Below are 27,444 nucleotides of genomic sequence, written 5' to 3'. Positions count from 1 at the left end.
ACCATCCCAGTCACAGTCAGAAAGGGAAAAGAGCACAGAGGCACTCCCATGGGAGGTTTTATGGGCCAAGCCTAGAAGGGGCACTTATCAATTCTGCTCACCTTCCATTGTCTAGAACTCAGTCATATGACCAAACCAAACAGCAAGGTGGATGGAAAATGTAATCTAATTGTATACCCAGGAAGACGAGGGAAAAGGATTGTAGTGAGTATCTAGCAGTCTCTGCCACTGAATGACATGGCCCACTGTGTGTTTTAGGTAGCTCATTCTGGAAGCAGTGAGGATGAGGGATTTGACCTGTGGGGAGGATACTGCAGTAGTCCAGATGAGGAATGAGAACTAGGACAAGACTGCTTGGGATGAAGAAGGGAAGATGAATTCAGGAGTCACTGAGAACTTGAGATCAGCAGGACTTTGTGGGGAATTGAATGGTGGGGTATGAAGAGGAGAGAGGAGAGGAGTCTGTCATGACTATTCTGTTGGAATCGTGGGTGTCCGTTAGGTGATGCTCCTATAAACTGAGATATAGTACAATGTATAGGAAGAGTAAGTTTCAAAAGAGACAAAGAAAGGAAGGTTGATGAGTTCAGTTACAGATCAAGTTTAGTCGATAGGACCTGTGGGATATCCAAAGGATAACCAGCAGATGTTTGTGTGTGGGGGTCTGAGGTTCTTGAGAGAGGTGAAAACTGGAGATAAAATTTGGTAGCCATGATCAATAGGTAGACGTTAGAACCTTGGAAGTGAAGGAGGTCACCCAAGCACAGCCTGTAGGCCACAAAGAGGAGTGGTCCAGGGTTGGGACTCTGGAAAACACCAACATTTTAAGGAGCTGGCTGACAAAGAGATACCATGTGAAAGACTGGTAAGGAACAGTCTAATATTTAAGGCTTAAATCAAGAAATGTGGTGCCACAGATGTCTAGGAACATGAAGACTGACAGTGGGCCTAATGGATCTTACAATTAGAAGGTCACTGGTGACTTTGGGGAGAACATTTATAGTATTGAGATGGAAGGGGATACCAAAGTGCAGCCCAAAGGAGAGACCCTTTTGGAGGCTATCGCAGTTCTCAGATGGGACAGTCCCCACATTAGGACTGTTAATAAAGATGGACAGCTCTTCTCAGTCCACAAATTCATACAAAAGTTTCATTAAAAAGTAGCTTTAGGATGACCCAGAAATTAGTTTCCTTTCCCATACTCTTATGTAAATGTGTTTTAACACATTTGTCCTGAGGATATTTAATACATGTTAACTAATTGATAAATGTTAATTGATCTAATGAGAAGTTACTATATCCGAATAAACTAAACCTAAATAAAAGTACCTATCAACCCTGATGACTGTTTGAGCCCAGAGGTTAACTGACGCATTTTGATTTTAGTAGATCAAGATACAAAAATTAATTCTACCTCATGTCATACCTTTAACAGAAATAAAGTCTCTTATTGAATACATCATAGCTCACCAAAAATTTGACAACCGTGGTGGAGCCATTGAGAGCTATTAATTCTAGGCAGTTTGGCTGGAAAGGGGGAATTGGCCCAGACTGCAGAGGTTTGTAAAGCTACAAGGATATTACAAGAACAGAGTTCCACATTTGGCAGGAGTCCCCTTCATGAGAGAGCTTGGTGCCTGCTCCCTTTATGCACCTTTTGAGACAAAATGTTTAATACACAGAATTGTCTGAGAGGATCAGGATTCAGAATGAAGACTTTGGGTTTTGAGTTTCCCACTCTCCCCTGATTTTTTATTCTACCCATATCTGAACTTGTTTCTTTAGGATTGTCCCTCCCTATAATGGCGTCGCTGGCCACTCAATCACCACACCTTAGGAACCCTAGGATCACCACTGGTATCAGCCTTCCCTTGTCCTACTAGAAAAACCCTAACAGTTTTTCAAGTCTGTGTCATCTCATCATTTCTGTCATCTCCTCTTCATTTCCTGTCAGTTTAAGCTCAGGAGTTTCCAACCTAACGGTGGGAAGCATCTGGAAAAGAGTAGGGATGCTTTTGTCTGTTACAATGATGGGGGATGGGGGCTGCTACCAGTATTCCGTGTCTGAGAGCCAAAGACAATGAGGGTCCTGTGACGTTGAGGGAAGTCCCAAATACCAATAGTGCCCCAATAGTTGAGAATGGAGAACCCTTGGTTACTACTCTGGTTAGGACTTTTGCCTTTACCCTTACTGGTCTGGGCACTTCCAATCTCTCCCCTCCCCAGTGCTTTCCATACATCGTCACGAGAGATGTAAGACTGCCATATTACTCTTCTGAACGGAATTTTCGAATCATTCCAACTCCTGATCACAAATCATTAATGTCTCTCCATTACATATCAGATAAAATCCACTCTAATATCCAACAGCCTTCAGGTTCTCGAATAATTCCGCTTTCAACCTACTTCCTCCTATGACTTCATCCATCGTAAGCTTCACCAAATCTAAACTGCTCAGTTTCCACTAAACCTTCTGCTCATCTCAGTTCAATGCCTTTGTTTATGCTGTTTCCTCTGCCTGGAATTTCCTTCTCTTTCTCCTTTGTCCCTTTACGTTTTACCTGTTCTTCAGTATCAAGCTTTGAGCTTCTTCTTGCATAAAGCCTTTCCTGCTCTTTAAGATTGGAAGTATTGTAATTTCTAAAGTTCCTTAACATTCGCTCTGAAATTTCTCTCTCTGTGTCCTCCCTTTGTGTCCTGTGTTGAAGGGGTGCTCATGTCCCCCAGCATACACAGCATGTTCCTCTAACTACCTGTGATTTTGAAAATTATGAAAGAATTGATATAAAAACCGAGTTAACACTGTAAATAGACATAAATCTAGAAAGCAGATGCTCTGGGTTTGAGTATTGTCTCCATCATTGACTAACTGTATGTTCTCACTGCACCCATCTCCTCATCTTTAAAATGAGGATGATGACGAGGCCTGATTCATAAGATTGTTATGAGATAAAAGGAATAACTATGTGTAGGAGAGTGTCAGGCACATAGTAAGTACTCAGTAAGCATTGGCTTTGATATCTGTTTATAAGACAGAAAATGTAGGTGCTTCACAGTATGCATGGGTGTGGATCTCATTTTGACAGAAGATCACCTCTCGTCAAATTGCCTCATCATTCAGTCGGATCCCTTGGGCAGTCAGTGAAATGTATGCTGTGCAGTCCTGTAAATGGAAGTGACAATAAAATTTTCCACAGCCTTTCACAGCAGTTTTCGCAGGATTCTGATGGAGAGCTGCACATTAGTTCCAGCTCTGAACACCCCCAAACCTGCTCCTTGACCTGGTAAATTGGTTGTCACAGGGTCACTAGCTGTAACGAGGGAGAAAGTTCCCAGAACAAGCAAGTTGTCCCTATGCCTCCTTAGGGTCCTCCTCTCTTCTCTGACCCCCCACCCCTGCACTCCTAATTTGAAACTAACTTAAGAGACAATCAGTGGAATCCCCTTTTACTTACTGCGTTCCATGGACATCCTCCTGTCAGCTTCACCTTTGGACTCATTTGCTGTCTCAATAGAAATTGTCAAAAAGGAATTAAACAAATGTCTACTCACAACATCTGAATCTAACAGGACTAGATTCAGAGCTCCAGAGACATGTGTTTATTTACAACATAAATATGGTACAAAGAACTGTAGACATCACTTGTGATGTACCAGGGTCATCAGTAGCCTGGGAACTTGGTCTCACTAGCTCCTGTCCTGGGTTTGGGGCAAACGTCATGTTTTTCTCCATGTCATAATGTGAAATTAACATTGTACTGTCTGTGTGATCTTAAGCATGACTGCTAAGCTCTCTTAGCAGATTTCCGGGCCCCGGAAATCTGGAAAGTGGGACTCATAACGCTGACCTTGCAGGTATGCTATGTTTAATAGGTAACACTTATAGAACACTCACTTTGTGTGTGAGTTACCTCTGTTGTTCTCACAGCAACTTAATAAATGAGGTCTTAAGTGTTATCACCAGTTTCACATGCTAGGGAAGTTAGGAAACTGCAAAAGATTGCACAATTAGTCAACTGCAGAATTATAATTGCATCCTGAGTCTCAGAGGTTAGAGAAAACATAGGAAAGGTACCTGTTGTATAGTTGTATCAGTTGTCCATTGCCACAATAATGCTATATAACAACCAACCACAAAATCTCAGTAAACATTAATTTTTGTCCATGAGTTTCTGGGTCAGCTAGGAGTATCTGCTGACCCGGGCTGAGCTTAGCTGACCTCAGCTTGGCTTGTCAAGCATTTGCTGAAGGGTCAGCTGAAGGCTGGCTGGTCTGAGATGGGCTCGGCTGGGTTACCCAGCTGGGTTTCACATGATCTCTCATCCTCCAGCAGGCTAGCCCAGTTTTATTCTCATGGCAGAGACAAGGGTCCAAGAGAGAACAAGAACAAGCAAGGCCTCTTGAGAACTGGCACAAAAGCATCCACTGCAGTTTCTTGGCAAAAGAAAGTTGCAAGAACAGTCCTGATTCAGCAGCTGGGGAAATACATTTCACCATATGATGAGAGAAGCTGTGAAGTCCATTGAAAAGAGCATAGGTGTGAGCAATGGGGCCACTAGTGCAATCAATCTATGCACTTCAGCTGTTATTATCTCTAATGTATATATATGTATATCATATATATACACACATAATATAGTACAGAGGAAAAAAAGGTAGGAATTTATGAGAGATTCAAATCCAATCCTAAAGAATTTTAAGGAGAAGAATTTACCTCCATAAATGAGCCAGTTTGAAAAGATGTTGACCGAGGCTATTTTCTGCTCTTCCCTTTCTATGAGCAGCATTGGTGAAATGCGGCAGTGTGCCTGCAGCTCACCCACTTCCTCAGGCCTTCACGCCAGGATACTTTTCTTTTTTAACATCTTTATTGGAGTATAATTGCTTTACAATGGTGTGTTAGTTTCTGCTTTATAACAAAGTGAATCAGTTATACATATTCATCTGTTCCCATATCCCTTCCCTCTTGCGTCTCCCTCCCTCCCACCCTCCCTATCCCACCCCTCTAGGTGGTCACAAAGCACCGAGCTGATCTCCCTGTGCTTTGTGGCTGCTTCCCACTAGTTATCTATTTTACATTTGGTAGTGTATATATGTCCATGCCACTCTCTCACTTCGTCCCAGCTTACCCTTCCCCCTCCTCATATCCTCAAGTCCCTTCTCTAGTAGGTCTGCGTCTTTATTCCCGGCTTGCCCCTAGGTTCTTCATGACCTTTTTTTTTTTTTTTAATATTCCATATGTATGGCTTAGCATACGGTATTTGTTTTTCTCTTTCTGACTTACTTCACTCTGTATGACAGACTCTAGGTCCATCCACCAGCATACTTTTTAAAGGGAAGCACATCTCCATTTGCACTGAGTTTTCCTCCCACAGAGAAATCGGGGATTCTCAAGCCTGGCTGCTTATTAGAATCACCTGGGATTTGTTTCTTAAATACTCCTGCCTGAGCCCTACCCACAGGCGTTCAGATTGTTTGGGGTTGGAGCCTCAGCGCTGGTTTGTTCAAAAGCTCTGCAGGCCGTTTTAGTGAGTAGCCGAGATTGAGGACCCCCGACTCCAGGGTGGGGTGGGGTGTGTCTGAGAAAGCAGCCCTGAGCCTCTTCTCTCTCCTCCCCTCCACCCCCCCCCCCGGCAGTGTTCCACCACATGTGGCCTGGGGGCCTACTGGCGGAGCGTGCAGTGCAGCACCCACGTGGATTCCGACTGCGCTGCCCTGCAGAGGCCTGACCCTGCTAAGAGGTGCCACCTCCGTCCCTGCGCTGGCTGGAAAGTGGGAAACTGGAGCAAGGTAACTGATCAGGCTCAGCAGTGTTGGGGGTGTCGGGGGGCGGGGAGGGACTTATACGAGCGTCATTTGCTAAAGCAGGTTTCCTTCCTCCCTTCCTGCCTCCTTTCTGCCCTTTGCTTTGATAAACTGGTGAATGCGTAAACCAGGTGTTACCATAGGCCTGCTTCAAGTTACACAGTAGCCTGAGAACAAGCAGAGTTTTCAGTAGCCCACATGTTTTTATCTGCCTGTCTTCCCTTACCAGATAAACTGAGAAAAAAAAATTTAATTTGTGTAATTAATTGCTTGTCCAGCATGCAACACTATTTCTAAATTGCTTAAATTTAGCATTATAATTAATAATGATACATTAGCACAAGTGTAATTAAATCATCGTTCAGCAGCTGCTCACAAAGCAAGTATAACACTGAATCTGCCAGACTCAAAATGAAAAGAAAACTGAAACAGAAAGACACATTTGGTCTTTAAAAGTGTATGTCCTATATTGATCTTTCTGAAGTGCAATTTTCCCGTCCTTGTTAATCTAGCTGTGGTTACTCATTTTTCTGTGCTGCCTGCATAGTCCCTCGTGAAAGGCTTTATCAGGTTTTAGGATTAGTCAGGCTTGGTTCTTCTGGGCACCAGTCAGGCCCAACCTGCCTGTCACCCTGATGGGTCTGAGCCAGCCCCTGGGGGATACAGATGCAGCCAGGTCGTAGAGACATTGGTCAGAGGTGGGGTTAAGAGCTGCTTGGCAGAAGGGGTGAGAGGTATGAGCTGTGCATACACCTTCTGTTTGTGAAGCACACCCACCTGTAAGACACCCTGCAGACTCCTGTCTTCTCTCTGGGGAGCCAGTTTCCCTTGATGGCCTTGACACAGAAGGGAAAAGAGCTACCCAGAAATTTGGGGAGGCTGGCATCCCCTCTAGATGTTAGCGCCCTCATCTTGTAGAAAGCTCACGTCCCCAGACAAGCAGGGCCATGTGATGTCCCACTGGACGTCTCTGGTTCTCCTGGCAGACTTATCTGACAGACAGGAGTGTGGAATGTCATTTGTCTGTATTAGGCCCCTTTCCCCAAAGAAAGGCTCTGATCTTTGGCAAAAGAGAGGAAGTAGTGTGACTCCCTGAGAAAATCACCACGCATTTCTCTGATGCCTGCCAACCTCCCTTTTTCTGTTTTTATACCACTTTTCTTTCAGGAACAAATGCTGGTTCTTTTTTCTTTCTCTTCCAACTCATAACAAACTCAAGATCACAAAAGGACTAAATGCTTGGCTACAAGTTCTCTTCCATATCCAGAAGGATCTCAAGCAACATTTCTATCCCTGACCTTGCCAAATGTTGACCAAGTCCTGAAGTTCCACTTTCCCATCACTGGGACTAATCCTTTCCTTGGAAATTACATGGCTCATAGAAAGGACAGATGTGTGAACTAGCTCACACTTTTAAAAAGGTCCCTCCACTGTAAAATTCTAGGAATTCTAGCTGATATAAAAGCCTGAATGGGAGATCCGGGAGCTCTTCTCTGGGGTCAGACCCCCTAAAGAAAGCCCTGCTCTGCCAGCTCATCCCTTCGGTGTCTGTCTCTGGGTCTCTTCTCTCTCATGGCCGGGAGGCTTGTAGATGTATTTATTAACCCCTGTAGACTCCTGGTGTTTCGTAGAAGCTGTCTCTGACACATCACCAAGTTCTTCCAGAATGTGGTAACCACCCATCTAGACTCAAACCCTCAAAGTTACTCCATTCCTATCAGTAAGGAAAATATCTCCTCTCTCAGGATAATAGATAAACCTTATGTTAAAGACACTATTTAACTACTGATAGTCAATTGCCCTGACATCTGTTTTTTCTATCATTGGGGACATTGAATACATGACTTCCATTTTTCCTAGGAATGTTGATTTAAATTTTATCTTAAATTTTATCTTAAATTTTTGGTGACTGAATGATACAGTCTTTTGACTACCACTTTATTAACCAGTTCATATGCATGTCTAAAGTCCAAATCATACACTAGGAAAGATTTGAAGGCCTCCTTAGTTTCACTATTCTATCGGGACTCTTAAACTTACTCAGTGGCCAACTTCCAAACCCTAGAGTAGGAAAATAGACCCCCTGGTTTTGCCTTTAAATATCCAGAGGGTTTAGATTCTGCCAACTTGCTGGTTTAGCTTTTCACAAATACTTTCTCCGAGGGAAGAATTCTAATTTGATCATGAATCTTTCTGCATTATCCCACTGGCCACTACCCCAGATCCAGAGGCACTTTAATCTTGTAGGACTAAGGGTATTCTGCAGCCTCACTTGAACCCACAGGGATCACACCAGAGGCCCCGGGTTACTCACCAGCAACTCCCCACTGCTGTGTTTGCTGTCTGAATTGTAGCTGTTTTACTGGCTTCTGTTTCTAGCACCACTCATCTCCATGATGGAGCCCTGATGCAACTGCTATGGACACTTTCTCATACATGTGGCAGTACAATGAGCCTGTACATTCAGATCTTTACCTTTAAAAAGTCTAGAAGTTGTTTTTTGTTTTTTTTGTAATGGCTTGCTTCTTCTTCATGCATTGATCTGTCTGAAACAAATTCCAGGTCATAGTCCTCAAGTTTGTCCCAGATGTGTACTTGAGAAAACATAGTTCTGCAGAATTGAATCCTGGAAGCAGCACTGGGCCTGGGATCAGACACGTCTGGGTTGGCAGCTCCACTTTGTCACCAGCATAGAATGTTAGTCCTTTCTTCCAACCTCTTAGGAGCTTTAGTTTTCTCACCTCTGAGGAATAAAGTGGATCCTACGGCAGCTACTAATCTTATAAAGTTGTACAGATCAAAAGAGTGTGTGTGCAACAACTTTGTAAATGGTAAAAGACTGTTCAGATGAAGTGTTGGGCAAAGGTTAGGAGTAGTTCTCAGGCGTTTGCTAACTTCTGGCTTCCTGGACTTGGGGCAGGGGTGTTGTGGAAAGGTGGCAGTGGAGTAAGTCCTGTCCATCCATCAGGTCTCCACTCCCCAGGATTAAGCAGACAAGGTGAACCATGAGCTTTGGAGGACTTGACCTACCTTGCATCCTGGCACTCGCCAAATATCACCAGGTGCCCGACACTGCACAAGAATTTTAGGTAAACAATTTTATTTTTATCCAATAAACGACCTTCTTTATAATTCCCACTGAGGAAATGAAGGCTTGGAGGGTTTAAGTCACTAACACAAGATCAGCTAGTACTAATACTCTCAGTTCTGAGAAACCATCAATTGGGGGACAGGTCATCAATTTAATGACAGCCTTTCAGAAAGAAAGGAAACACTACACAATAAATATGTACATCAGTTGTAAGGCACATGCCAATTTCAGAACATTAAAATTTGCATAAGAAAAAGAGTGCTTCTTGTGTTGGAAGAAATGCTGTAAGTGACAAAGATGAGCTTGAAAAACCTTCACCTGGGTTTGACTCCAAAGCTATGCATCCTCACAGTGCCACACACTTCCTGATTGAACATTTTGCCTGTATCTCCTGCAGTTTTGTAAACTTTATTATCTTTCTTAGAATGATAATAACTTTTTGTAGTTAAGTCTAACAGATCTTGATTATTTCTGAAATGAATCAAAGAGTTTTACGTTTTCTTAGAATGCTCTGTCTTCCCACCTAGGTAGTGTTGCAATTTTATTTTAGCAGTAGCTGACCTTATTACCTGTAGCTTTTTTTGGAAAATAAAAGTGGCAGCCTTTTCTTATGGCCTTGAGTTTCATACTATTCAGTGCTACATTTTTTTTAGATCTGAACTTTTACAAATGAATAGAGTAGGGAAAGAGCCCCGTCTTGCTAAATACAGTCCCTGACTCTCATACATAACGTGTTCCCAGAAACATACATCAAAGCCCAATGTGCAAAAGTCAAAACAGAACTGCACGTTATGGGGGAGATTCTGTGCCCAGAAAGCAAAAACTGACCAGCTGGAAGGTGAATAATACACTCAAAATCACTGCATTTATTTTCTCTTGATATAATTTGTTGTACATCTAAACTGTCACCCACTCTTGGAAGCCCCAAGTGTTTTAGATGAAGGAATCCCCAAGTAGAGAAAAGAACAGCAATCAATTGGAAACCTTTAGGACCACAGAAAGCATGAACCCAAGACGACTCTAGCTGAGGACTGATGTCCAGACTGTGAGGCCCTCCATCATGGCCCCTGCCCATCTCTCTTTGTCCATCCCTTCCCTCTGCTCTAGCATTCTGATGGACATGTTCCTGAACAAGCCTTATTGCTTCATGGCACTGCACCCGTATATGCCATTGCCCCCACTTTTAATGTCCCCTACGCTATTTTGCCTGCTGAGTGAGCATCTACTCATCTTACATGATTCAGCTCAAGCTTTGGCTCCTCTATTCAAGCCCTGCCTGGCTTCTTCAGGTGAAATTGACCACCTCCTCCTTTGTTCCCTCACTAGATCATGAACGACTTAAGACATAATCTTTACGACTTCTACTCATTACATGACTTCTTCCTTCTGCTAGATTGGGATACAGAAGCTGGAATATAGTTAAGTGCCCAATAACAGGGAGGAAGTGAAGTGGAAATGGGGTGGGGGGAAGATGGACAGATGAATTTGGATGCTGTTCAACACAGAATTTTTGGAATGAATTATTTGATCTTAAGGGTCTTATGAACCTGTTTAATATAAGGAAAGGAGCAGAAAAGAATTATTTCCATATCCTGGTTTAGTACTTGGAGAGCAAGAAAGTATTCTGAAATCAAAGCAGAATGCAAGTCCAGTGATCCCAGACACATATCACTCTAGAATGCTGGGAAAATTTAACCATCCAGCTTATCCTCCTTTTAATACCGATGGAGAAATGGAGGCTTAGACAGGTAAAGTCACGTACTGCTTGGTGTCAGGGTCATACTTGAATGCAATCTGCTGACCTCCCAATCTCATGTTGGTTAACTTCATTATACTCATCTGAACACTTGGTAGCAGTCTAACGTGGAAAGTGTATCAGGATGACTCCATAAATCAGAATCAACACAAGGAAGAAATGGTTATGATTTCATTTTCTCTCTGCCAGTGGCTCCTGTAAGCTAAGAGGAATTTTCTTTCTAACTCAGTCTGGTTTGCTGATCACATCAGTTAAACAAACTGGTATGAGAAGCAGAAAATGGTTAGGCCTGTTTGGACACAACTGTACATTAGCCAGTCTTTCCATTCTCCTCAGTCTGGCTCCTGTCCTCAGTCTGGTCCACAGACTCCAGGTTAGGAAAACTTGAATACAAATAACCCTCCTTTAGGGCAATAAGAAAATGAATATAATATTTGCATTCAGCAAACAAAGGCAAAACAGTTTTTGGAGTGGAGTGATTTAATATCCTGCCACTTCACTCCTGCTAACTGAATCAGAGGCCCTTCTGAACATGAAACAGAAGAGTCACAGATTGAGTACCTTCCCTTATTATTTACTTCACCATATTAATAAACTTCATTTCCCACTGAATGTGAATGTACTCTTTGACAGAAAGGTAATGCAAATTTGAAAAATCTAGGAATAACAGATAGTAGCAACAAATGAAAAATAAGAAAACAAAACCCCATTGTACACTTATGTCTTAGAAAATTCCTCTTTCTAATAAAGAGCCCTCTTCTTTTAACCATGGGTTATTTCCTGGAAATCTGTTTATCAGACAAATGGCTGCTTTGTGTGGAAATTATTAGCATGCTTCTACATTTGTTCTGTGGCTGATCTTATTTTATTTTATTTTTTAACAACTTTATTGGAGTATAATTGCTTTACAATGGTGTTTAGTTTCTGCTTTATAACAAAATGAATCAACTATACATATACATATATCCTCATATTTCCTCTCTCTTGCATTTCCCTCCCACCCTCCCTATCCCACCCCTCTAGGTGGTCACAAAGCACCAAGCTGATCTCCTTGTGTTATGCAGCTGCTTCCCACTAGCTATCTATTTTACGTTTGGTAGTGTATATATGTCCATGCCTCTCTCTCGCTTCGTCACAGCTTACCCTTCCCCCTCCCCATGTCCTCAAGTCCATTCTCTATGTCTGTGTCTTTATTCCTGTCTGCCCCTAGGTTCATCAGAATGCTTTTTTTTTTTAGATACTATATATATATATATTGGCATATGGTATTTGTTTTTCTCTTTCTGACTTACTTCACTCTGTATGACAGACTCTAGGTCCATCCACCTCACTACAAATAACTCAATTTTGTTTCTTTTTATGGCTGAGTAATATTCCATTGTATATATGTCCACATCTTCTTTATCCATTCATCTGTTGATGGACATTTAGGTTGCTTCCATATCCTATTGTAAAGAGAGCTGCAAGGAACATTGTGGTACATGACACTTTTTGAATTATGGTTTTCTCAGGGTATATGCCCAGTAGTGGGATTGCTGGGTCATATGGTAGTTCTATTTTTAGTTTTTAAAAGAACCTCCATAGTGTTCTCCGTAGAGGCTGTACCAATTCACATTCCCACCAGCAGTGCAAGAGGGTTCCCTTTTCTCCACACCCTCTCCAGCACTTATTGTTTGTAGCTTTTTTGATGATGGCCATTCTGACTGGTGTGGAGTGATACCTCATTTTAGTTTTGATTTGAATTTTTCTAATCATTAGTGATGTTGAGCATTCTTTCATGTGTTTGTTGGCAATCTGCATATCTTCTTTGGAGAAATGTCTATTCCTGTCTTCTGCCCATTTTTGGATTGGGTTCTTTGTTTTTCTGATATTGGGTTACATGAGCTTCTTGTAAGTTTTGGAGGTTAATCCTTTGTCAGTTGCTTCATTTGCAAATATTTTCTCCCATTCTGAAGGTTGTCTTTTCATCTTGTTTATGGTTTCCTTTGCTGTGCAAAAGATTTTAAGTTTCATTAGGTCCTATTTGTTTATTTTTGCGTTTTTTTTCTTTTTTTCTTTTTTTTTTTTTTTTTTTTTTGAGGTACGCGGGCCTCTCACTGTTGTGGCCGCTCCCATTGTGGAGCACAGGCTTCCGGACGCACAGGCTCAGCGGCCATGGCTCACGGGCCCAGCTGCTCCACAGCATGTGGGATCTTCCCGGACAGGGGCACGAACCCATATCCCCTGCATCGGCAGGCGGATTCTCAACCACTGCGCCACGAGGGAAGCCCTATTTTTGTTTTTTTATCCATTTCTTTAGGAGGTGGTTCAAAAAGGATTTTGCTGTGATTTATGTCATACAGTGTCCTGCTTCTGTTTTCCTCTAAGAGTTTTATAGTGTCTGGCCCTATATTTAGGTCTATAATCCATTTGGAGTTTATTTCTGTGTATGGTGTTAGGGAGTGTTCTAATTTCATTCTTTTACATGTAGCTGTCCAGTTTTGCCAGCACCACTTACTGAAGAGGCTGTCTTTTCTCCATTGTATATTCTTGCCTCCTTTATCAAATATAAGGTAACCATATGTGTGTGGGTTGATCTCTGGGCTTTCTATCCTGTTCCATTGATCTATATTTCTGTTTTTGTGCCAGTACCATACTGTCTTGATTACTGTAGCTTTGTAGTATAGTATGAAGTCTGGGAGCCTTATTCCTCCAGCTCCATTTTTTTTGCTCAAGATTGCTTTGGCTATTCGGGGTCTTTGTGTTTCCACACAAGTTGTGAAATTTTTTGTTCTAATTCTGTGAAAAATGCCATTGGTCATATGATAGGGATTGCATTGAATCTGTAGATTGCTTTGGGTAGTACAGACATTTCACAATGTTGATTCTTCCAACCAATCCAAGAACATGGTATATCTCTCCATCTGTTTGTATCATCTTTAATTTCTTTCACGGGTGTCTTATACTTTTCTGTATACAGGTCTTTTGTCTCCTTAGGTAGGTTTATTCCTAGGTACTTCATTCTTTTTGTTGAAATGGTAAATGAGGGTGTTTCCTGAATTTCTCTTTCAGATTTTTCATCATTAGTGTATAGGAATGCAAGAGGTTTCTGTGCATTAATTTTATATCCTGCTACTTTACCAAATTCATTGATTAGCTCTAGTAATTTTCTGGTAGCATCTTTACAATTCTCTATGTATAGTATCATGTCATCTGCAAACAGTGACAGCCTTACTTCTTCTTTTCCGATTTGGATTCCATTTATTTCTTTTTCTTCTCTGATTGCTGTGGCTAAAACTTCCAAAACTATGTTGAATAATAGTGGTGAGAGTGGACAACCTTGTCTTTTTCCTGCTCATAGTGGAGATGGTTTCAATTTTTCAACATTTAGAATGATATTGGCTGTGGTTTTGTCATATATGGCCTTTATTATGTTGAGGCAAGTTCCCTCTATGCCTGCTTTCTGGAGGGTTTTTTTTAATCATAAATGGGTGTTGAATTTGTCAAAAGCTTTTTCTGCATCTATGAGATGATCAAATGGTTTTTCTCCAATTTGTTCATATGGTTTATCACATTGATTGATTTGCATATATTGAAGAATCCTTGCATTCCTGGGATAAACCCCACTTGTTCATGGTGTTTGATCCTTTTAATGTGCTGTTGGATTCTGTTTGCTAGTATTTTGTTGAGGATTTCTGCATCTGTGTTCATCAGTGATATTGGCCTGTAGTTTTCTTTCTTTGTGACATCTTTGTCTGGTTTTGGTATCAGGGTGATGTTGGCCTCATAGTATGAGGTTGGGAGTGTTCCTCCCTCTGCCATATTTTGGAAGAGTTTGAGAAGGATAGGTGTTAGCTCTTCTCTAAATGTTTGATAGAAGTCTCCTGTGAAGCCATCTGGTCCTGGGCTTTTGTTTGTTGGAAGATTTTTAATCACAGTTTCAATTTCAGTGCTTATGATTGGTCTCTTTATATTTTCTCTTTCTTCCTGGCTCAGTCTTGGAAGGTTGTGCTTTTCTAAGAATTTGTCCATTTCTTCTACATTGTCCATTTTATTGGCATAGAGTTGCTGGTACTAATCTCTCATGAGCCTTTGTATTTCTGCAGTGTCAGTTGTTACTTCTCCTTTTTCATTTCTACTTCTATTGATTTGAGTCTTGTCTGTTTTTGTCTTGATGAGTCTGGCTAATGGTTTATCAATTTTGTTTATCTTCTCAAAGAACCAGCTTTTAGTTTTGTTGATCGTTGCTATTGTTTCCTTCATTTCTTTTTCATTTATTTCTGATCTGATCTTTATGATTTCTTTCCTTCTGCTTACTTAGGGTTTTTTTTTTTTTTTTGTTCTTCCTCTAATTACTTTAGGTGTAAGGTTAGGATGTTTACTTGAGATGTTTCTTGTTTCTTGAGGTAGGATTGTATTGCTATAAACTTCCCTCTTAGAACTGCTTTTGCTGCATGCCATAGGTTTTGGGTTGTCGTGTTTTAATTGTTATTTGTTTCTAGGTATTTTTTGGTTTCCACTTTGGTTTCTTCAGTGATCTCTTCGTTATTAAGTAATATAGTGTTTAGCTTCCATGTGTTTTTATTTTTTACAGATTTCTTCCTATAATTGATATCTAGTCTCATAGCATTGTGGTCGGAAAAGGTACTTGATATGATTTCAATTTTCTTAAATTTACCAAGGCTTTGTTTGTGACCCAAGATATGATCTATATTGGAGAATGTTCCATGAGCACTTGAGAAGAAAGTGCATTCTTTTGTTTTTGGATGGAATGTCCTATAAATATCAATTAAGTCCATCTTGTTTAATGTATCATTTAAAGCTTGTGTTTCCTTATTTATTTTCATTTTGGATGATCTGTCTATTGATGAAAGTGGGGTGTTAAAGTCCCGTACTCTGAATGTGTTACTGTTAATTTCCTCTTTTATGGCTGTTAGTATTTGCCTTATGTATTGAGATGCTCCCGTGTTGGGTGCATAAATATTTATAATTATTATATCTTCTTCTTGGATCAATCCCTTCATCATTATGTAGTGTCCTTCTTTGTCTCTTGTAATAGTCTTTATTTTAAAGTCTATTTTGTCTGATATGAGAATTGCTACTCCAGCTTTCTTTTGATTTCCATTTGCATGGAATATCTTTTTCCATCCCCTCACTTTCTTTTTTTTTTTTTTTTTTTTACGCATCCCCTCACTTTCAATCTGTATGTTTCCCTAGGTCTGAAGTGGGTCTCTTGTAGACAGCATATGTATGGGTCTTGTTTTTGTATCAATTCAGCCAATCCATGTCTTTGGTTGGAGCATTTAATCCATTTACATTTAAGGTAATTTTCAATATATATGTTCTGTTACCATTTTCTTAATTGTTTTGGGTTTGTTATTGTAGTTCTGTTCCTTCTCTTCTGTTTCCTGCCTAGAGAATTTCCTTTAGCATTTGTTGTAAAGCTGGTTTGATGGTGCTGAATTCTCTTACCTTTTGCTTATCTATAAAGGTTTTAATTTCTCTGTTGAATCTGAATGAGATCCTTGCTGGGTAGGGTAATCTTGGTTGTAGGTTTTTCCCTTTCATCACTTTAAATATGTCCTGCCACTTCCTTCTTGCTTGCAGAGTTTCTGCTGAAAGGTCAGCTGTTAGCTTATGGGACTTCCCTTGTATGTTATTTGTTGTTTTTCCCTTGCTGCTTTTAATATTTTTTCTTTGTATTTAACTTTTGATAGTTTGATTAATATGTGAAGTGGCATGTTTCTCTTTGGATTTATCCTGTATGGACTCTCTGCACTTCCTGGATTGGTTGACTATTTTCTTTCCCATATTATGGAAGTTTTCAGCCATAATTTCTTCAAATATTTTCTCAGTTCCTTTCTTTTTCTCTTCGTCTTCTGGGACCCCTATAATTCAAATGTTGGTGCATTTAATGCTGTCCCAGTGGTCTCTGAGATTGTCCTCAATTCTTTTCATTCTTTATTTTTTATTCTGCTCTGCAGTAGTTATTTCCACTCTTTTATCTTCCAGGTCACTTATCCATTCTTCTGCCTCAGTTATTCTGCCATTGATCCCTTCTAGAGAATTTTTAATTTCATTTATTGTGTTGTTCATCATTGTTTGTTTGCTCTTTAGTTCTTCTAGGTCCTTGTTAAACATTTCTTGTATTTTCTCCATTCTATTTCCAATTTTAGGATCATCTTTACTGTCATTATTCTGAATTCCTTTTCAGGTATACTGCCTCTTTCCTCTTCATTTGTTTGGTCTGGTGAGTTTTTACTTGCTCCTTTATCTGCTGTGTGTTTCTCTGTCTTCTCATTTTTCCTAACTTACTGTGTTTTGGCTCTCCTTTTCACATTCTGCAGGTTGGTACTTCCCATTGTTTTTGGTGTGTGCCCCCAGTGGCTAAGGTTGGTTCAGTGGGTTGTGTAGGCTTCCTGGTGGAGGGGACTAATGCCTGTGTTCTGGTGGATGAGCCTGGATCTTGTCTTTCTGGTGGGCAGCACCGCATCTTGTGGTGTGTTTTGGGGTGTCTGTGAACTGAGTATGATTTTAGGCAGCCTCTCTGCTAAGGAGTGGGGTTGTGTTCCTTTCTTGCTAGTTGTTTGGCATAGGGTGTCCAGCACTGTAGTTTGCTGGTTGTTGAGTGGAGCTGCGTCTTAGCACTGAGGTGGAAATCTCTGGGAGAGCTTTCACCGTTTGATATTACATGGAGCTGGGAGGTCTCTGGTGGACCAATGTCCTGAACTCGGCTCTCCCACCTCAGAGGCACAGGCCTGACCCCCAGCCAGAGCACCAAGACCCTGTCAGCCACACGGTAGATCCGCAGTTGATCATAAAATGATATAACTCAGGAACAGCCAGATGAAAGGGATGCATAGGGCAAGGCACGGGGAATAGGAACGGAGTTCCCATGCCTTCCTCAGGCATACCACTCTCCCAGCACCTCCATGTGTTCTCCAACCCAGAAGCTCCTATTCTGTGGCTGATTTTAAATTGGCAGTTACTTTTTTCTCTGTGTACTTACAGCATGGCAGGCAAATGAAATTTTGAATTTGCTTTTGGGGGGGCTGTCTGGCAAGTGTTGCTTATTTCTGAGAAGCTAAACACACTTGATTTATGGAAACATTAGAGCCTCAATCTGCCCCCTTGTCATATGGGCCCACATCTTCTATGTTACAGCCCAAGGTTTGATGTCAGGTGACTTGTGCAATCTGCCTGGTGGCAGAAGAATGGGGATCAGTATTTTGGGATATACCTCTACTGAAAGGTTTTGAGGAATTTTCTTTCAACATCCACAACCCTACAATTATGTTTATGCCACCATAACCAGAAAGAGAGCATGATATTTTACCATGTAGAGAGAGGGCCAGATGAAAATATGCCTTACAGCAATGGGCACACCTTGGTGGTGGTGCATTTTCTCAGCCAAGACTGTAATGATATCATCAGTGGAAGAATTGAGAGGGTGAAGAAGGATGCTCTTTATAGCGACCACAGATCTCTTTAGTCCACTGGGAGCCCCCGGTTCCTGTTTTCTCAGAATTCATATATTCATTCAGCAAGCTGTGGGGAACATCTATGCTGTGCCTGGCCCCATGCTAGATGCTCAAGACACAATGGTGACCAGGGCAGATAGGCTTCCAACTTCAGGGCAGTGACAGCTTAATAGAAAGGATGGACAGAATAAATAAAAGTTGTTTCATATTTCAAGTTCTTTTGATGGAAACTAAGAAGGATCTGAGATAAATAACAAGAGGGATAGGTATCCTTTGGAGAAGGTATTCAAGGAAGGCCTCGCAGAGAAGGTGACTTTTACACTAAGTTAAAGGAAGGGCAGTAGCAAGTAATGCGAAGGGTGGAGGAAGGAAGATTTGGGGCACGAGGACCACAGGACATATTGTTAATCCACGGAGAATCTGGGGGAGAGGGGCTGAGGAGCACAGGGGTCAGGCTCCATGCCACCTACTTCGAGTCCCCACCTGAGTGTGGGCAGTGACAAGACAGGCTAGAACTGGCCTTGAGAGACTAGGATGCACAGGCAAGACGAGCTGAAGGGAAACTGATGGCACTAGCATTCTACACAGACTGTAGACAGACCAAGTCTTGGAAGCTCAAGTTACGATTAAGTAAAATCTAACTAGGTGGGGGATGGAGAAGCTTCCAGAATCCAAGAGGTCAGAGGATGAACCAGAGAAGTCCTCCAGAATAGGCCACGTAAACTCTGGTTTTACGTGACCTGGGCTCAGCCATGTTTATCATGATCTTAAGGAAATCAGCAGCCTGCAAGTGAACAGTGCCCTTTACTGAGAGCAGGGTGCAGGGGCCGCTGTGCAAGGTACGGGCACAGGGTAGGGGGCCTGAGGGGGGCCTCTGTAAGGGCTTGCTGCAGGCACATGCTGAGAAAACCCTTGGCGATGGAGGCTATAGAAGGAAGGATGGTAGGCGATGGTGCTGTATGGGGAAACCTGGCAGTAGGGGCAAGGACAGGGTTGGCCCACTCCCTGAATCAAACCACTGAGCAGTTTATTTTCCTTATAGAGGCCCTTCCCTTGTAATAAGGAACCCATCCTGCATTCAGACTCAGGGAGAAAACGGGTTTTCAGCAGGATTCTGAGGGACAGTTGGCTGTGGCTTTGCAGAGAGCTCCCCTGACAGCGGTTCCATTTGCCTCAAATGAACACAGGCATCTTAGGGAATGGCCGCCTACTGAGAGGATGCTACACCAGCCTCACCCCAAGCCCACCCCTGCAGCTGTAATCTTCATGATAGCCCCATAGGTAACGGTTACTATCCCAGTTTACAGATATGACAGCTGAGGCTCAGAATGTTTCTGCAACTCGCCCAAGGGCTCACTATGAGTGAGTGACAGAACTGGACTTTTCACCTGGTTCTCACCCTTCCACACCTGCATTTTCTGACATTGGGAGGCCCCTCTTGGGGAGCTGCTCAAGTGACTCCCTTTCTGAGGGAAGACAGTTTACTAACCCCTCTTCATGACTAGAAGCCTGGAACTTCGTGATGCTTTGTGAAACCCCTGGGAATCCGGGCGTGGATGGTCCGATGCCAAGGACTCAGGTGTCCCCTTTTCTCTCGCTCTCCATACAGTGCTCCAGAAACTGCAGCGGGGGCTTCCAGATCCGGGAGATTCAGTGTGTGGACAGCCGGGACCACCGCAGCCTGAGGCCATTTCACTGCCAGTTCCTGGCTGGCCCTCGTCCTCCACTGAGCATGAGCTGTAACCTGGAGCCCTGCGAGGAGTGGCAGGTGGAGCCTTGGAGCCAGGTACGGCGCCTAGTACACCATCCGGACAACCTGGCAACCATGAATCTCTGTGTTACCTTGTGAGTCTAGATGTCGGGGAAGACCACACATGTATCAAGCCAGCGCCAGGCCTCCATTCAGCCACTTTCCATTGGGTGTGTTACTGAACCAAACTTGGGTCACTTGTCCATACACAGTAAAGCCGATCTACTGACACCAGGTTGTGGTGAAGGAAAGTGCAGTGTTTATTGCAGGGCGCCAAGCAAGGAGTCCAGGGCAGTTAGTGCTCAAAAGGCCTGAACTCCTCGAAGGCTTTCAGGGAAAGGTTTTTAAAGACAGGGTGAGGGAGGGGGGGTTTTGATCAGCTTGTGGACATTCTTCTGATTGGTTGGTGGTGTGGTAATGGGGAGTCAACATCATCAGCATCACGAACCTTCTGATTCCAACCCGTCTGAGGTCTATGTGCTTGTGGGCACCATACAGTTAACTTCTTCCACCTGGTGGGTGTTTAAGTCTGCAAAACAGCTCAAAAGATGTGGCTCAGAATATTATCTATAGTCCTTGAGGAGGAACTAAAAGCCCTTGACTTTGTTTAATAGCTAAACTATTATTATTTTGTCTTGCTTGACTGTTTTCCTTTCTGAGTTTTCTCACCTTGCTGATTAAATTTACTCTTTGGAGATCGGGGAAGGCCTAGGAGGCTAAAGTGTTTCTATGGACAAGAGGCAGGTGGAGAACATGATGGGGTGAGGGGGCGAGGCTGTTCTGGGAAAGCCCCATAGGGTCCTGTCCTGTTCGGTGACAGGTGGGGAGGCGGGGCAGGTCCAACAACTTGAAGGCTATGTTGTGTGCTTTAAACTGTGACTGCTCAATGGTTTATTACAACCTAGTCTCAATGGATATACTGGGGAATTGGGGTCCCTTTGGGGAGATGTACGTGTACCACTGTGGTGAGAGGCATTTAGGACAGAGCATCACATGCCCCTCTTAGGCTTCTGCAGTGGAGCTGGGGGCAATGGTCAGATCCTTTCCACACACAGTATTTAATTTCAGAGTTCCACCACTCAGTTATATGCCCAGATCCTCGTTTACACAAATAAAAAGAGGGGTGTGTGTGTGTGTCCATCCTGTTTTGTGAGGGCTGAGGCTCTGCTGCGTCTTTGTCCTACTTCAGTACATGAAAACAAGTTACTCTTCCTTGGTGAGATATAATGATTTCATTTGCCTATTGGCTTCGGTAGCTTAGAAACAAACAAACAAACAAACAAAAAAAGACTCCCAACTATACCCATGCATGGTGGAAAGAAGAGGGAAAGAAAGAATGCAGCATATTTTGAGTGTGTCCATACACTGGACCCTTTACCTATAATACTTGTTTTAATTATCACAACAACCTGGATGATAGGCCTTATTAATTCCACTTTATAGGTGAAGAAATTGAGACTCAGAGGCTAAGAAGTGTACATGAGGTCACACAACTAGAAAATAAATGGTGGAGTATTAAATTCAAGCTTAAGGCTGCCTCTGATGTCTGTACTCTTTCTACTGTAGAATTTAGTCCAGTGGACATGGAACAAAGAGCGAACTGAGGAGAAAGAGTGAGTCAATAAGTATTTGCAGGGAAACTTACCACATGCCAAGGAAGGGAAGATAAAGAACCACAAGTGTAGGATACAGAATTAGTGTTCAACCCTGGAGGACTGAGCCCCCTCAAGCTTCTTACTGTCTGCTGGGTCAAGCAGCCATGTTGATTCCTGAGGCCCTGGGTCAATACCTGGTGTTTTCTGGGGCAAAAACCACCACTGTCCCCTCTTCTGCTTCCTTCCCTGTCCAGCTCTGGAGGACATAAAGTACCTGCTACTCCCATGCTCTGAACTTAGGCCTCCATGTTTGCTGGGCCTGGTGACAACTTCCAGAATCCTGGAATTTTCAGAGGCGCTTAGATTGCCTTGTCAGAGAAATTGCATTTGCAAGTTATCCAAGATGAGCAATCATATATGCTCTCTGGTTGTGAAAAAGATGTATTCTATATGCTTCCTCAGTAGCTTCTGGGAGCCCAATCATGAACCTGGTTCCTGAAGGCCTCCCAACACCCTCTTTTCTAAATTGCTCTGCTCTGAGCAAACCACAAAGTTGGAAGACTTCCCTCTGAAGGAGCAGTAAAGACAGAAAATGCTGAAGTTGGTTGAACATTTCCCTGGGAATGCTGAGGGACTATTAGAGACTGGGCATCTTTAGGTGCTTTCCCTGAGCCATCATGATGCTCTGTCTGTACATACTATCTAACGGATGCCTCCATGGGAATGTTCTGGGGCCTTGCAGTGAATGTCAGCCAGCCCAGACTACTTGCAATGGAAGATGCATTTCAACTGTAGAAATGTCTCCACTGGTTCTCAAACTTTAGCGTGTTTCAGCATCACCTGGAGGGTTTGTCAGCACACAGATGTCTGGACCTCATGCCCACAGTGTCCAGTTCAGAGGTCTGGGGTAGGGCCTGAAGTTTCGCATTTCTAACAAGTACCCAGAGATGCTGAAGTTGCTGCTTTGGGGACCACACTTTAAGAACCACTAGTTTATACCTTCTTTATCCCCCCTTTCCTGGAGGTTACTTGGCTAGGTGGCCCTTAATCTATATGCACAAATGTAGGTATGCAACAGGATCCCAAATGTGGAATTCCTCTCCTTCCCTCCTCATATAGGGTTAAAAACAGTGAATAAGTGGGAAAAGATCCATGTTGGAATACTGTGAAAGCAATAGATTAGTTCTTTTATTGAGCAGAAAATGTTAATTGTATATAATTTCCCTGTTTTCTATGGTTACCATCACACATGCAGTGCCTGTCGTGATAGGCATGATATTGGCAATCATAATTGTTTTGTTGTTGTTACCATGTCATAATTAAGATTTTTCAAAGTACTAAGATCTTTCAAAGTACTTTTCAAGTACTCAAAAGCATTCTTCAAAGATTCTTGGTGAATTATTTACTTTCCTCTTAGAAACCTCGGGAAAATGAGACAATACAACTTAGAAAATTATTCTAGTGAGCAAAAACTTGACATGTTTTAGAATTATATCCCTCAGGAATCCAACTTGTCATCTCGAACTTATTTTGTGAGCATTACAGCCAGTTCATCAGACCCTTAGAAAACCTATCAACATCACTATTCCAAAGATGGACAAATTTAATTCTAAAGCTCCATGTAGTGGGGAAAGAAGGCTGAATCCTGTTTTAATAGATGAACAAAATTGCATTGTAGAATTATGCTCTCCATTAGGGCTGTCAGAACTAATCAGAATAAAAACATCTACATTTTACATTTTGGTTTCTAGACCAGAATTCCTTCCATTTGACATACTGAACTATTTAGCATCTTATGATTTTTTTCCCCTCCTCTTATCCCCAGAATTTCCTTTATCAGTCTCCTTTCTTTAAGTCTTGTTTCACCACTGCTTTTGTTTCTGTTATTGCCTTTTGGCTTAAACAACAAAAATATTTTTTTCTCACAGTTCTAGAGGCTAAAAGTCTGAGATCAAGGTGTTGGCAGGATTGGTTTCTTCAGAGGCCTCTCTCCTTGGTTTGTCGATGGCTGTCTTCTCCTTTGTCTTCTGTCGTTTTCCCTCCATGTGTGTCTGTGTCCTAATCTCCTCCTTCTATAAGTACACCAGTCATAATGGGTTAGGGTCCTGCCTAATGACATCATTTTACTTTCATTACCTGTTTAAAGACTCTTCCTCCAAATACATCACATTCTGAGGTACTGGGGGGGTAAGACTTCAAAATACAAATTTGGGGGGAACACAATTTAGCCCATAACTAGCATAGCAAAGATACTAGCAGGATATGTATCTTGGCAGTGTGAAAGGTTGAATTTTGTTGTTGTGGTAGTGGTGGTTGTTTATTTAATGTGTTCTTAATAATCCACCCTAAATTCAGGGCTTGATGACTCTTTTTTTAACTTAAATATAGTTGACATACAATAATATGTAAATTTCAGGTGTACTATATGATGCTTTGACTTTTGCATACATTATGAAATGATCATCACACTCTAGTAACCATCTGTCCCCATAATAAGTTATTTCAATATTATTGATTATATTCCTTATGTTGTATATTACATCCCCATGATGTATTTATTATACATCAGGAGGTTTGTACCTCTTCATCCCCTTCACCTATTTTCCCCCCTACCCCACAGCTCTACCTTCTGGCAAACACCAGAATTTGTTCTCTGTATCTATGTGTCTCTTTTCATTTTGTTTTGTATGTTTGTTTTGTTTTTACATTCCACATGTAAGTGAGATCATGCGGTATTTGTCTTTCTTTGTCTGACTTATTTCACTTCTAGATCAATCCATGTTGTCCTAGGTGGCAAGATTTTATTTTTTATGGCTGAGTAGTATTCCATTTTGTGTGTGTGTGTACACGCACACACCACGTCTTCTTTATCCATTCATCTATCAATGGACACTTACATTGCTTCCATATCTTCTGTTATAAATAATGTTGCAGTGAATATTGAGGTGCATATATCTCTTTGAATTGATATCTGTTTTCTTCAGTAAATACCCAAGAGTGAAATTGCTGGATCATATGGCAGTTCTATTTTTAATTCTTGGAGGAACCTCCATACAGTTTTCCATAATGACTACCCCAATTTAAATTCCCACCAACAGGGCACAGGGGTTCCCTTTTCTCCACATCCTGGCCAAGATTTGTTATTTGTTGTCTTTTTTGAAGCTAACCATTCTGACAGCTGTGAGGTGATAACTCATTGTGGTTTTGATTTGCATTTCCCTGATAATTATTGATGCTGAGCATCTTTCCACATTGCTGTTTGCCATCTGTATATCTTCTTTGGAAAAAATTCTATTTGGGTCCTCTGCCCATTTTTTAATCAGGTTGTATGTTTTTTGATGTTGACTTGTATGAGTTCTTTGTATATTTTGTATATTAACCCCTTATCAAATATATTGTTTGAAAATAGATTCTCCCATTCAGTAGGCAGCCTTTTCATTTTGTTGATATTTTACTTCACTGTGCAAAAGCTTTTTGGTTTGATGTACTCTAATTTGTTTATTTTTGCTTTTCTTTCTGTTGCCTGAAGAGACAGATCAAAAAATATATATATATATATATCTAAAACCAATGTCAAAGAGTGTATCTACAGCCTATGTTTTCTTCAAGAAGTTTTATAGTTTCAGGTCTTACATTTAAATCTTTAATACATTTTGAGTTTATTTTTGTATATGGTGTGAAAATGTAGTCCAGTTTTTCCAACACCTTTTATTGAAAAGGCTCTCTAGTCCCCATTGTATATTCTTGCCACCTTTGTCATAGATTAGTTGACCATATAAGTATGGGTTTATTTCTGGACTCTCTATCCTGTTACATAGAACTATGTGTCTGTTTTTGTGCCAGTACCATACTGTTTTGATTACCATAGCCTTGTAGTATAGTTGGAAATCAGGCCATGTGACACCTCCACCTTTCTTCTTTCTCAGGATTGTTTTGCCTATTCAAGGTCTTTTGTGTTTCCATACAAATTTAAGAATTTTTTGTTCTAGTTCTGTGAAAAATGTCATTGGTATTTTGATAGGGATTGCACTGAATCTGTAGATTTCCTTGGGTAGTATAGTCATTTTAACTATATTAATTCTTCCAACCCATGAGCACGGTGTATCTTTCCAGTTGTTTGTGTTATCTTCAGTTGCTTTCTTCAGTGTCTTATAGTTTTCCAAGTACAAGTCTTTTACCTCCTTGGTTAGATTTATTCATTGGTATTTTATTCTTTTTGATATAGTTGTAAATTGGATTGTTCCTTAATTTCTCTTCCTGCTAGTTCATTTTTAGTTACAGAAATGCAACAGATTTCTGTATATTTATTTTATAACCTGCAACTTTATCAAATTCATTGATGAGCTCCAGTAGTTTTTTGGTGGCATCTTTAGGATTTTCTATGTATAGTATCATGTCATCTGCAAACAGTGACAGTTTTACTTCTTCCTTTCCAATATGGATTCCTCTTATTTTCTTGTCTGATTGTTGTGGTTAGGACTTCCAATACCATGTTGAATAAAAGTGACAAGAGTGGGCATCCTTGTCTTATTCCTGATCTTAGGGGAAATGGTTACAGCTTTTTACTGTTGAGTATGATGTTCGCTATAGGTTTGTCATATACGGCCTTTATTATGTTGAGGTATGTTCCCTGTACCCACTTTGTTGACAGTTTTTATTATAAATGGGTGTTGAACTTTGTGAAAAGCTTTTTCTGCATCTATTGATGTGATCATGATTATTTTTATTCAGTTTGTTAATGTGGTGTATCACACTGATTGATTTTGAATCAAAAACAATCCTTTTATCCCTGGGATAAATCCCACTTGATCATGGTGTATGATCATTTTAATGTATCATTAGATATTTTTTCTAATATTTTTTGGGAATTTTTGCATCTATGTTGATCAGTGATATTAGTCTGTAATCTTCTTTTTTTATTTAACTTCTTTATTGGAGTATTGCTTTACAATGGTGTGTTAGTTTCTGCTGTATAACAAAGTGAATCAACTATACATATACATATATCCCCATATCTCCTCCCTCTTGCATCTCCCTCCCACCCTTCCTATCCCACCCTTCTTTGTGGTCACAAAGCACCGAGCTGATCTCCCTGTCTATGCAGCTGCTTCCCACTAGCTAACTATTTTACATTTGGTAGTATTTATAAGTCCATGCCACTCTCTCACATTGTCCCAGCTTACCCTTCTCCCTCCATGTGTCCTCAAGTCCATTCTCTATGTCTGCATTTTTATTCCTGTCCTGCCCCTAGGTTCTTTAGAACCTTTTTTTTTTTTAGGTTCCATATATATATGTTAACATACAGTATTTGTTTTTCTCTTTCTGACTTACTTCACTCTGTGTGACAGACTCTAGGTCCATCTACCTCATTACAAATAACTCAATTTCATTTCTTTTTATGGCTGAGTAATATTCCATTGTACATATGTGCCACATCTTCTTTATCCATTCATCTGTCGATGGACACTTAGGGTGCTTCCATATCCTGGCTATTGTAAAGAGAGCTGCAAGGAACATTGTGGTACATGACTCTTTTTGAATTATGGTTTTCTCAGGGTATATGCCCAGTAGTGGGATTGCTGGGTTGTATGATAGTTCTATTTGTAGTTTTTTAAGGAACCTCCATACTGTTCTCCATAGTGGCTGTATCAATTTACATTCCCACCAACAGTGCAATAAAGTTCCCTTTTCTGCACTTCCTCTCAAGCATTTACTCTTTGTAGATTTTTTTTTTCAGTACGCCGGCCTCTCACTGTTGTGGCCTCTCCTGTTGCAGAGCACAGGCTCTGGACGCGCAGGCTCAGCAGCTATTGCTCACAGTCCTAGCCACTCCACGGCATGTGGGATCTTCCTGGACCGAGGCACAAACCCATGTCCCCTGCATCAGCTGGTGGACTCTCAACCACTGTGCCACTAGGGAAACCCATGTTTGTAGATGTTTTGATGATGGCCATTCTGAGTAGTGTGAGGTGATACCTCATTGTAGT

General features: G+C 41.4%; 1 protein-coding gene across 4 annotated transcripts in view; it reads left to right on the top strand.

Annotated features, from left to right (window-relative positions):
- The window catches only part of ADAMTS12 (ADAM metallopeptidase with thrombospondin type 1 motif 12), a 418,668-nt gene that overhangs the window by 345,345 nt on the left and 45,879 nt on the right, over nt 1-27,444 (top strand). For 3 of the 4 annotated variants that reach the window (XM_060092771.1, XM_060092769.1, XM_060092773.1), the window contains exons 20-21: nt 5,638-5,790; nt 19,722-19,898. In XM_060092771.1, the coding sequence (XP_059948754.1) occupies nt 5,638-5,790; nt 19,722-19,898 (330 nt within the window). The remainder of the gene's footprint in view (nt 1-5,637; nt 5,791-19,721; nt 19,899-27,444) is intronic. The other variant, XM_060092772.1, reaches the window with a different exon arrangement.

The sequence above is a fragment of the Mesoplodon densirostris genome, chromosome 3 (assembly GCF_025265405.1).
Source record: "Mesoplodon densirostris isolate mMesDen1 chromosome 3, mMesDen1 primary haplotype, whole genome shotgun sequence".
NCBI lineage: Eukaryota > Metazoa > Chordata > Mammalia > Artiodactyla > Ziphiidae > Mesoplodon > Mesoplodon densirostris.
The sequence above is the reverse complement of the archived record's forward strand: the minus strand, read 5'-3'. Positions and strand labels throughout refer to the sequence as shown.